Source organism: Electrophorus electricus, chromosome 4 (assembly GCF_041902795.1).
Source record: "Electrophorus electricus isolate QZ-2024a chromosome 4, ASM4190279v1, whole genome shotgun sequence".
NCBI lineage: Eukaryota > Metazoa > Chordata > Actinopteri > Gymnotiformes > Gymnotidae > Electrophorus > Electrophorus electricus.
Genome location: NC_137500.1, coordinates 39,257,636 through 39,269,676, shown reverse-complemented (window position 1 = coordinate 39,269,676; position 12,041 = coordinate 39,257,636). Strand labels below are relative to the sequence as shown.

At 36.2% G+C, this 12,041-nt stretch overlaps 1 protein-coding gene across 2 annotated transcripts; it reads right to left on the bottom strand.

The window, feature by feature from the left end:
• Window positions 1-1,699: 1,699 nt before the first annotated feature.
• c4h3orf38 (chromosome 4 C3orf38 homolog) lies at window positions 1,700-7,327 on the bottom strand. 2 transcript variants are annotated; one of them, XM_027012657.3, is made up of 5 exons: window positions 7,144-7,327; window positions 6,605-6,699; window positions 4,857-5,591; window positions 4,522-4,697; window positions 1,700-4,426 (listed from the first exon to the last, which is right to left on the bottom strand). In XM_027012657.3, the coding sequence occupies exons 3-5, from the start codon at window positions 4,981-4,983 to the stop codon at window positions 3,878-3,880; spliced, it is 852 nt and encodes a 283-aa protein (XP_026868458.2). In that variant the 5' UTR covers window positions 4,984-5,591; window positions 6,605-6,699; window positions 7,144-7,327; the 3' UTR covers window positions 1,700-3,877. The 2 variants fall into 2 exon arrangements, with proteins under 2 accessions (XP_026868458.2, XP_035379683.1); XM_035523790.2 differs by having other exon boundaries at window positions 7,238-7,307.
• Between the last annotated feature and the right edge of the window lie 4,714 nt (window positions 7,328-12,041).

Genomic DNA, 12,041 nt, shown 5'->3' with positions numbered 1-12,041 from the left:
GAGCACAGCATTACCACACACAGAGGTCTGAAACCTTTTGATAACTTGGTAAAGGCAGCAGTATCAGTTCAAAAGCCACTAGGTAAGTCAAGAACTTAGAGATCATGTTGACATTCTCTGGAAAGAAGGCAGCACCACAGATAGTCATATAACTTTTAGCATTTCCATTTGTGTCAAAAGCGCATTCTCTAATTGGATTAGGTCTGATAAGAAGTCAAACATTAGGGGGTGGAGTGTTTTCCTCTACATTTTAGCACTGATTCTTATAGTTCCACCCTCATGAGGCCACTAAGGGTGTTGCTGTAAAAATGAATCATTCCTTCATAACCTCTTTCCCAAAATTTGTCAATATTCAGATCATATGTCTTAGTGTTTATTCAACTTTATTTTTGAAATTGAGATATAATGTCAAAAAACATAATGAACTCATTTTAGACACCAGGTTCATTTCATGTACAGGAAATTTGCTCTGCTGTGCTGTTGAACTGTAGAACTGTGTACACTTCACAGGCTATAATGTGTAAAAAAAAAAAAAAAAAAAAACACAAAGAAGTGTATAGCACTTGTGGGTACCATAAAGGTTTAAGGTAAGGGACCTATCAGCTGGTAGGCCATGACAGAATTATCAAGACATAAATGTGGAACCGCGTACAACAGCAGAAATAATCAGTGCAATGGATTCTGGCAAGAGTCTAATGAAAGCAGTCTTGGGCAGACGCAGACCAGGAACAACACCATGGTCACCACAGTTATTAGCAGCCATTAATGGCCTCCAAATGTCCATGCTCTGATGTCATGGAGAGAGTGCGGGAAGAAAGGAGACTCACGGGAAATTGAAATTAATGAGTGTAATCAGTGGCACACAGCAAAGGAGTTAAAGGCAATTCATATAAACAGACTACCAGTATGTTGGAGATCAGTATTAAGATGCAGGAGCAAAAAGACACATCACAGGCAGTAAAGCCCTCCGATCATGTGATCTGATGTTATCTGATAACGTTATCCGATCATGTTATCTGATAACGTTATCCGATCATGTTATCTGATAACGTTATCCGATCATGTTATCTGATCATGTTATCCGATCATGTTATCTGATGACGTTATCCGATCATGTTATCTGATCATGTTATCCGGTCATGTTATCGTTTCTCCACCAGGCTGAAATGTAGTCAATGCTCTGCTCTAGAATTTCATCCGCTACAAGGGACTCAAGGGGTCTTTTGAAAAAGTTTTAAAAGAATCTCTTCCACTAATGTTTATTCATATTTTGTTTACCTAAAATAAAAATTCTACTTTGCTTCATCTTCAGTGAGCCATTTCTGCTTTGGAACTCCAGACATTTTCAGGCTTTCAGCATAAATTTGCTCACTGAGAAACATTCATACATTTTGAAGAAAAATTATGTTCTAGAGAAAATTACTGACGTTTTTTTCTTTGCTATCCAGTGAAATTTATGGTTTTAAAATATGCATGATGTCAAAATGTTAAAACAGTTTACGTCAAAAACATTAGGGCAAAATTGCCAAGTCTCTATAGTATCAGGCTGCACATTTTAAACGTTTGCCTAATAACAATTAATAAAGCTACTGCGCCCCCATGTGGCTGTTATATGAATTGTACAACAATTCTGATCAATACAATGGCAGAGAACTGAAAAAAAACAACAGTAATTTGTTAACATAGTGTAACAAAAATATTATTTTTAAAAATATATTTTAACATGAAGAATGGTTTCTAAAGTCCCTAAGCAGTTAATATGTAATTGTTTCGGTCCTCTCCATGAAATCTTAATCTAATCTGAGTGAGGACATCATTCTCTTTTCACTAACATGGCTGTGAATCTATATAATCTATTAAAACATATTTGAAAATAAATTCTCATGTCCTAGGTTTTACCAATTTCTGTAATTCCATTGCTCACTTCTCATCTTAAACATTTGTTTACAGACCACCCATTATTTGATTTGTTAAAAAAAAATTTAAGCATCAAAGAAATATGTACACCACGTATAACATTCATTGCGGTTCACAAAGTCAAAACATTTGATAATTGTTGTCAAGGGGCTAGTATAATCTTTATGAGAAATACACGTCCCCATTAAAGAAAACTCAAAGTTACAATGATCCACAGATGCCAGTGGATCTGTATTTTTGAACATATGCGTCATGACCAGCCAAACCACTTATTAAAAGAGTTAGACCAAGTACCATAAAGGCAAAAGGCAAGTAGCTTGTTATTTTTCTTTCTGTGAGGTGAACAGGAAAAAGATCAATGGCTGTGGTGGCCTCTTTTGCCACAAATATGGAACACGCAGGCATTAAAAACCAGCTCCAGAAGATATTAAAGAATTCTCAACCTTTGAAGCCTGTGCCAAGAATAATTTTCTATCTCACATGACCCAAGAAAAAAAACCATTGGTGCCCAGTTGCCAAACACTGACATTAGCATATTTTCTCACAGAGAGCTGATGTACATAGTCCATTTCTTTTCTTTTAGCAAATACATGATACCTGAATCAAATGGCTGATGAAAAACTGAGTAGTTCTCCTTCAAATAATAATTATTATTATTTGTATGTTTCCTGCATCTCTGCTTGGTACAGAGGCACCAATATGAAAATGCTGGACCATTATTACTGTTAATATGCTCTATATATATATAATTTGGCAGCAAAATGCATCCAAATAAATTTTGGGATAGGCAGAATATCACATTTGCCCTAATGGATTTGCACTGATGGATGTAATAGCAGTCTTGCATTTCAGTATTGGTCATGTCACAGAAAAGAATAACATGATAAAAGACATTTGTGATTAACACAAAATAGAACTGTTAGACAATTCATTTTAGAATGTAGACCTTATTTTTATATTCCAAGAATTAATCTATACAATAATTCTTATTTCTGTATCTCTATTTGGTTACCACTTATGTTTTAAACTAAACCCAATTACACTGTAGCTGTTTTAGAAGCATTTTGTAGTTATTTTACATCAAACTAATCATTGTAACCTAGAGCAATGATTTGAAGAGTGACCAAAGCCTTTACAGGGAAGAGTACATCTGGACCATAAAAAGAACAGTGATTTCATCTTCAATAATCTTTAGCAAAACATTTTTGGACCATCACGTTATTACTATATTAGGGTATTAAAAACTCATTTTAAAAGGCATGTTTTTAAAGGTTTTAAAAGACATCTTTAAAAGATCTTTGTTTAACTCTATGTCTAATTAAAATGTCTAATTAAAATGTTTTATCACAGAATGCTGCTATAAAAATATATATTTCAATTTTCAAATTCTTCCATAACTACATATTGAACATATTAACATTAACAAATTGAACAGGATTTTAAAGAAACATGTCAAAAAAACAAACAAATTATGACACCGATTCAATAATACTCATGTAAAGTTTAAAAAAAACAAACAAACACCCAACACAAGGTATAAGTGTGCCATATACATTATTTAATTGCCAAATCTGGGCCAGTCTCTTAAAAGTGTCAGTTATAAATTGGTAGACTAAGCACAAAGGAACTGAAACATCACAGACTAAGCAATTTCCTCAAACATCTAAAACCATGACTAAGGCCTTACTGAGAAAACTGGCATCATTCTGAACAACTTGTATAAGTCATCTTCTAATGACCGGAAGAAATATGCACATCTTAGATACCATTTGCAGATAGTCCTTAAACCTGATACATAAACCATAAACTGATTAATTAAAGTCAATAAGAGATAATAGAGTTAACAAAAGTTAAAACTATCAAGAGTGAAAACAAAATGGAAAAAAACTATTTTAAAGTAAAATAATATGCATATCATGCTTTTTTTTTTAAGTATAGTTTTTAAACGTCCTACAGGACATTACATCAAAAGTTGAAGCATCTCGTTTACATCATATGTCACCTCTGGCAACTTTTCTCTACTGATCTGTCCCTTTATTTTTAGATGCAAAGACTTAATTTTCCAGCTGTTTCCATCCATTGGTGCTCGAATTAGTCCAAACACTTGCTCAAAGATTCCAAGGCAAGTGGTATCCCGATGTATGGTTCCAGCAACTGCCACCAACACCAATCCATGAGGCGTGGAAAAGCACTGCATGCCTGGGTGCGCTAGGTTAGGACAGAAAACTAACCTCTCTTCTTCCACAAGGGCTAGAAGTCGTTGGCAAACAAGTTCTGCTCCGTGGAACTCCTCCTTTTGCTGTTCCCCGGTGTAAGAAAGGATAAGTAGTCTCACATCCTTCCAAAAGTGCTGGGGCCCCCACTCCTTTGCTGGCTGATCTGCCATGGGATTCTGAGAGTTGAAGATGTGGAAATACCACTGGCAAAATTGCTTACCTAATTCCGTAAGGTCTGCTAAACCATCTCCTGATTTATCTGAATGACCTGGATTGTTGTCATTCACAGAGTTCTGAAAATGGGAAACAATACATGAATACTTCTTAGTCAACGGTTGATAAACAGCCTGGATTTGTGGAGTAAACATTTCCTGTGCAAGTTACTTACATTGCCAGACGACCATAACTCAAGAGTCCTTTTAACCAACTGCTGTTTTTCACTATTTGGCGGAACCACAACACCTTCTATGGTGAGGTACTTAAATATTATGTCACGGTGTACTTTTTTCCTTTTGAGAAGTTCTTCCGAATTCTGAGAGTAGGTTATGATCGCTTCAATTGCTTCTGTTTTGACATAGTACAAAAACAATCATTACGAATTAAATATGTGTAAAAAGCGTCTCCATTTCATTTAATCAGCTAGTAAGCCAAGTAAGACAGGATCCTGCCAGCTACACTTATCTAGCTAGCAACACAAACGCTAGCTTTCAAACTACCACTCACCTCTTGAACTCTCTACAGCAATCATCCGATTTGTCACGGTATCTTTCAGTGTCAACAGATCGTCCGCTGGTAGGAGTTTCAAGAGTTTTCTGCAGCCATTTAACTCAAGTTGGGACAATGCTGACATTTCTTAAACAAAATGTAAGCTAGCTACAAGGCTAGCATTGAAAAGCTTCAAACAGCTAAAAAATAAAAGCTAACGTAGCTGGGCTAGGTGAGCTCAGCAACAATACGTAACTGTAACCGGAAGTAGATTGTTTTTTTTGGGTTTTTTTCTTCCACTCCGCTCATCTTTCCCCTTCAAAATAATCTAAGCACCATCAAAACCTATGGAATGCAATTGAATATACTATTATACAGATGCGGAGCACAAAGGCCTTGTTTAAAGGAGCAATACGTACTTTTTATAACCAAAAAGTAACAAATAATATTTATGAAAGTGATTTTTTTATTACAATTTTTCTAGCCATAAATTGCAGCTCACGTGAGAAGAATCAAATTGATTTTTAGGAACCCAAAATAGACGTCTACTGCTTATTTTCGCTTGAATTGCTTTTGTTAATTATTGTTTATTCTTTTCCTGTTGTGCTGTCCAATATCCACCAAAGGAGGATGGGTTCTCCATATCAGTCTTGGTTCCTTTCAAGGTTTCTTCCTTATGCTCTTGGAGAGTTTTTTCTTCCCACTGGGGGCGTGGAACCAGGCATCTATGAGCTTGGTTTCAGACAACAGCTGCTGTAAAAAAAAAAAAAAAAATAGTGCTATATAAATACATTAGATTTTGAATTTTGAATTTGATTTCATTAGTCCACATATACGATTTTATATATATATATATATATATATATATATATATATATATATATATATATATATATATATATATATATATATAACAGAGGGGAGAAATTGACTAAGGCATTTTATATATATATATATATATATATATATATATATATATATATATATATATATATATATATATTATGCCTTAGTCAATTTCTCCCCTCTGTTATTAATTCAAATAAATAAACTGGGAAATATGCAGAAGACAATACAATTCATTTTAGATTTTTTTTGGCAAAGAAAACACCATGCATCACCAGGTGCTTGTAGAATGGACAAAAGAATTCATGTTCCTTCTAGACAGGTGTGTAAATATGATCCGTATGATGCATTGAATGTGTTGTTTGAGTTCAGAATTTACATAACAAAAAATTACTTAAAAAGCTAAGTAAAGTAATGCTTTGGATAGAGCACTTTCAGAGAAATATATGTAATGCTGGTCAACTGCATCAAACTCCCTTGCAACTAATGATATCAACTAGCTAACACAAGTAGTGACCGATAAACTCATGGGAATTCATTACAAAGGAATATTCAATAGCAAAAACTCACACCAACCAATCATGAGTTGTAGTGTTTATAGGGTTATTATTGCACTAAATTATTGTAGCTAAATTTTGTAGTGAGCAACACCACATACCGGTAAAATGAAAACACTGTCGTGTTTCACAGACGTGGGAGCACTTGGGTAAAATGATTACACAAAAAATTAAATGTATGGTATGTCATCATAATTTGCTAAGTTGAATAAATAAGTTCTTTGCCAGGGGAGAGCCTTCTCCTGATGCTTGTCATTTATCTAGGCTTCTGCATACAAGCACTCACACCCTGAGATAATAGGTATGACACAGTTCACTTAAACAACCATCTCCTTAACAAAGTATTATTAATAAACACCCTACCTCATCACTTGAAGTCATGGCAGCTATGGTATTGCTAGAAAACTGTAACTGAATTCTGCTCGTCACCGTAAACCTTACAGGTGTGTTTTATATTCCTGAGTGAAAATGGAAGATGAATCCAAAGATGTTAAAATATCGTTCCAGTGTTGCTGTGTTAACTTACATAAATGATGTGGTGTTTCTTAAATCTTGTCTAATGCACCTTTAACCTTCTACTGTTGTTGTTTAAATATAGCTTACATAACATAATATAACAGCTTACATACATAACATAATATAAATTAGATAATATGTGATATATTATAATGTCTTGCAGTTTATTGCTGATGATTAAATAAAGATGCTAAATCAAATGTCATGAAAACAGAGTAAAACAAACACGTTTATATTTGAGTAAAACACAAAGGCTTGAGAAAAACAGCTTTTAGAAAGAAAGAGAAAAGAGACAAAACAAAGTTAAACAGCAGAAAAAATATTTTACTAGATTTACTAAATATAGACAATATTAAATACTGTTTTACTTACTTACTTAAACTTACAGTTTAAGGTTTAAATCCAATAAATACTGTGTAACATAACATTAAGATAACATTATTAGGATTAAAGATAACATTATTAGGATAAAAATGTCACCCCATGGTTGCACATCCTCAACACTCTGCCTCCCCTGGGTACTTAGCACCTGTTGCTAGTTTCCTAAGCACCACACCTACCATCTGTGCTTGTTCTCACTAACATTAGTGAATCTAGCCATAGTCTGTCAGTTCCTAGTTTACATCTCATGTTTAGTTTCTCTGATTTTGTTTCTCTCCTGTTTTCCTGTTTAGCTTCTGTACTGAGCACCAGTATCCCTGTGTCTGGCATTCTTTTGGAATGCAGCAGGTTTTTGTTACAGTTTGTTATACACAGTCGTTCAAGTTGTTCACCAACCTTGTCTGCATTGTCTGTGACCATCCTCCAGAGAATCGGGCAAGCAGCTACTCAAACTCTGCTGATTCTGGACCACCCATGGCTAGAAAGCCATTGAGACAATAGCTTGATCTACACAGTGCAAGGACTACTCCAGTGTAAGGACCATCTCCAGTGTAAGGACCATCTCCAGTGTAAGGACCTTCTCCAGTGTAAGGACCACTCTAGTGTAAGGACCTTCTCCAGCTCCAGTGAATGGCCAAAACAGCAGAGGTCCTTCGTCAGCTGTGCAAGCAAAGTGCCTTGGAATGTTGGCTTTGCTCAAGAAAACAGATGAAAACAATTGTACTACCAGACCGATTGTTCCTCCTGCCTATTTAATCCCCAAGAAAGTTGCCACTATTAACAGTGATTTGAAATTGACGTCTCCAGAGGATTCTGTACTATCAAAATGTTCAAAACCTAAAGTACCTACTACTAATGAATTTACTGACACAATATTTTTTTTTCCCAGAGTTAAGGACTACATGTTTATTTTAATAAAAAAAAAATGGCCAGGATACACTATACACGCATCATGGTGCTAGTGGAAACCTTGACTAATCTAAATATAACTCAAACCAAGACCTCACTGAGTTATTGAAAGCAGATACCAAAACAGTGACACCTGGTGGTTTTTAGAAATTATAGCAGCCATTGGTTCAAAACGGCGCAGCACCACAACCTATACAATACTGCACTGTTTTCATATTTCTTAAAAAGATTGGATGATGATCAGTAATTATGTATACATAATAAAGTGCTGTAATAATTTGTTTAAATAATTGTTTCCCTTTTTATGTGAAAATATAATACAATAAAATGTTGAAAGTGTACTGGCAGACAATGAGTTGACATGTTCTGAAACATTTTAATGTTTGTGGGGAAACATTAAAATGTTTCAGAACATGTCAACTTGTTGCTTCCATATTTTCCACATTTCCAGTTTTGAGGTAAAAATATGCCTGCAGATTTACACCCTCTTATAGCTTGCAAGTTATATGACAGTGCCAAACCTATGAAAGAGTCACACCTCCATCGAGTGTTTCAGTGACATTTGAAGCTTCAGACATCATTACTCACATGGTAATAATACAAGCTTCAGTGTGTCAAATCAGTGTGCTTTGCAATAATGATACAAGCTTCGTTGCCTCAGTATCAAACATCAATTTGACACCCGAGACTCATTTCCCAAAGGCTTAGAGACAAATTTCTCAGCAGCTTCACTAGACCACCAGCTGTTCTCCAGCTGTTCTCCAGCTGTTCTGGACATTTCTTCCCTCTACTCCTTAATACAATCCACAATACATCAGTGTCATCTGAGAATTTCTGTAGATGACACATATCAAAGGTGAAATTGGAGGTGTAAAGAATTAAGAGAATGGAAGCAAGGATAGTTCTCTGTAGTCCTGTAGGAAGTTTTAGCTTCCCTCGCCTGGTCAGCTGTGATGTAGAGATTTGAATGGGGATACAGAGGTGTTAAACAGCAGGAGGAGATCATCATTTGGGAGCTGAGGAGAATACATTTGAGCATCCCTGCATTTTACTTTCTATTTGGTGTCATTTGAAAAAAATCAAGCCACAGGTTGTTTAAGGACTCATTCTGTGATGACTGATGTCATGACTACTGACTTGTTTTCCTGTCAAATTAAATTGATATGTAGATGCCCACAAAGCCTCTTCCACTAATTGGAATCTACAGGCCACCAGGACCATATTCAGGATTTATTAACGAGTTTGCAGATTTCCTCTCTAATCTAGTCACTCTAGTAGAAAGAGCAATTAATGTTGGTAATTTCAATATTTCCTTTGATAGTGCCCAAGACCCCCTGAGATCAGCCTTTAGTTCTACATTAGAATCAACACATACTTGATTCAGTATTGACATACGTTGTAGACATAGAGAACATAATCATTTTACACCAGTCTGATATATATGCTGCTTCTAGGTAACATTCTACATAAACACTGTACTAGTTTACACTGCTATGCTGATGATACTCAGTTATATGTCTCAGACAACCCAGAGGACATATATCAGCTTAGTATTATTGAGGAATGTGTAAAGGACAGTGGATGTTGAGAAACTTTCACTCACTTAATACTGACAAAACAGAAGTGCCTCTTTTAGGACCACAGACAGCTAAGACCTCGCGCTCTAATTTATTAATGAACCTCGATGGTCTCCCAATCACATCTTCCCAATCAGTTAATGATCTTAGAGTGATTATGGATCCCAGTCTTGTTCGGAGCTAATGTAAATATTATGTCTACTGCCACCTTTCTCCACCTCAGGAACATTTCAAAGATTAGGAACATCACACTCATCACTGAAAAGCTAGTCCATGCATTTACCACTTCAAGATTGAACTACTGTAATGTCTTTTACTATCTGACTGTGCCACTAAGTGTCTAACCAAGCTCCAGCTAGTCCAAAATGCAGCAGCCAGGGTTTTTACTAGAACTAGAAAGTTTGATCACATTACTTTTATTTTAACTACTTTACATTGGCTCCCAATTGATTATAAAATACTTCTAAGAACCTACAAAGCACTGAATGCCCCACAGTACCTTAATGAACTCCAAGTGCATTACGACCCACCACATCTGCTTCATTCAAAATGTGCAGGTTCTTTACTAGTACCAAGAATAAGAAAATCTACTGCAGGGGGCAAAGCTCCCACACTATGCAATAGACTTCCTGTAAATATTCGAGACTCAAACACACTCTCAATATTTAAGGCTACATAAACAAGGCATTTTATGAATTACTTCCCATCTTAGGTAAAGGTGTAGATCTGGAGGTTCATGGGCATTGAGAGTTCTGGTAAACTGGGATGTTATGATGTTCTCACATCACCTCTCTTTTGTCACTCAAGTTTGTTGACTGAGGGTGGTGGAGTGCTGATGTTCCAGGGTGCCCTCATGCCTGTGGTTCCCTCATAGCTGTGCTGCCATAGCTAGATCTGCTGGAGTCAATCACTGCACATTATAGTTCCCTAATTTACACACCTTTGTACTAGACAATGCCAAGCAATCTATTCTCTCTCTCTGCCGAGGTTCACCTACTCCGGATGTCATGTTGTTACTGAGCCTCAGCCTGTCTCAGCTGGCATGACTCCTCCTACCACCCCCTGCTGTAGCCTACCACACCTCCACCCCAGACATCTACTTCTACGTTGCCCTTGACAGATGTTCTCAAGATGGGTATCGGACACGCACACCATCGAAACCAGACTAGGACTTCTAAAAAACGGGAATAGATATTCATTGCTTATTTCTTATTTTTTTCCTCTCACTATTTATTCTGCTCTTTATTGTTTACTTTATAAATATTGTAGTGTCCATTGTCGGCTAGAGGAGGATGCCCCCCCCCCCCCCCCCCCCCTTTGAGTTTTGGTTCCTCTCAAGGTTTCTTCCTCATGCTCTAGGGAGTTTTTCTTTGCAACTGTTGCCCTTGGCTAGCTCACTGGGGCATGAACTCGGACACGTGTAAAGCGATATATATATAACATCTTCACAATGCATTGCTTGGTACCAGACAGATTCATTTAAATTTAAAATGTCCATCGTTAGTTTAGTTGAAACTTTTTCTTTGAAAAGTGTTGCATTCCAGAGTTGCTGACTTCACACTGCTAAAGCATATACAGCACAAGGCATACAGCTCTTCACAATACAAGGTGTACTAACTCTGAGTAACTTAACTAACTTTTGACATGATTTTGTATATAATAAGCGAATTATTTTTTAAAGAATTGGGACAATATCCTTTAAATTTTGATGTTTGAATTTGCAAGGTGATCAGGCAGTGGATTCAAAAACACCTGGCTAAAACCTGGTTTGAAATAAGATGTCCCTTTAGTGTTCCTATTTAATATGAAGCTGAGGTATTAGTCTGCTTGGTGGAAAGAGTCTATTTGGGGGCACATCTTATATTTTCATTGTCAACTTCTGTCTACCTGAGGACCACTGCTCATCAATTCTGATATTATTTTAGTAGCAGACAATTCTTAACAGCAGTGACTCTTACATGACAGTGGAATGGTAGGAGATGTGGCCCAATTGAGAATATCAAGCACAGCAATGTTACTGCAGCTTTTACAAACATTTGCTACTCAAATGCATCCAGCCAGCAACTGACCACACATGGAGTTGTGGATTAACTAAAAGCACAAATTGTGTAAGGAAACACATGGATCAAAGTCTTCTGAAATGAGTCTACTATATCTATTAAATGAATAGTATCCATCAATCTATTAAGATATAGATTTGATGTTTGATTCAAAGAGATATGACAGATTTTGTGGCACTTCAGAAGATATGTTTAGGGGAATAATGAAATCAGTTTGATTTCTGCTACCATATATACACTGCCTTGCCAAAAAAAATTATATATACACTAATATTTCATTGGGCTGCCTTTAGCTTTGATTACGGCATGCATTCGCTGTGGCATCATTTCCACAAGCTTCTGCAATGTCACAACATT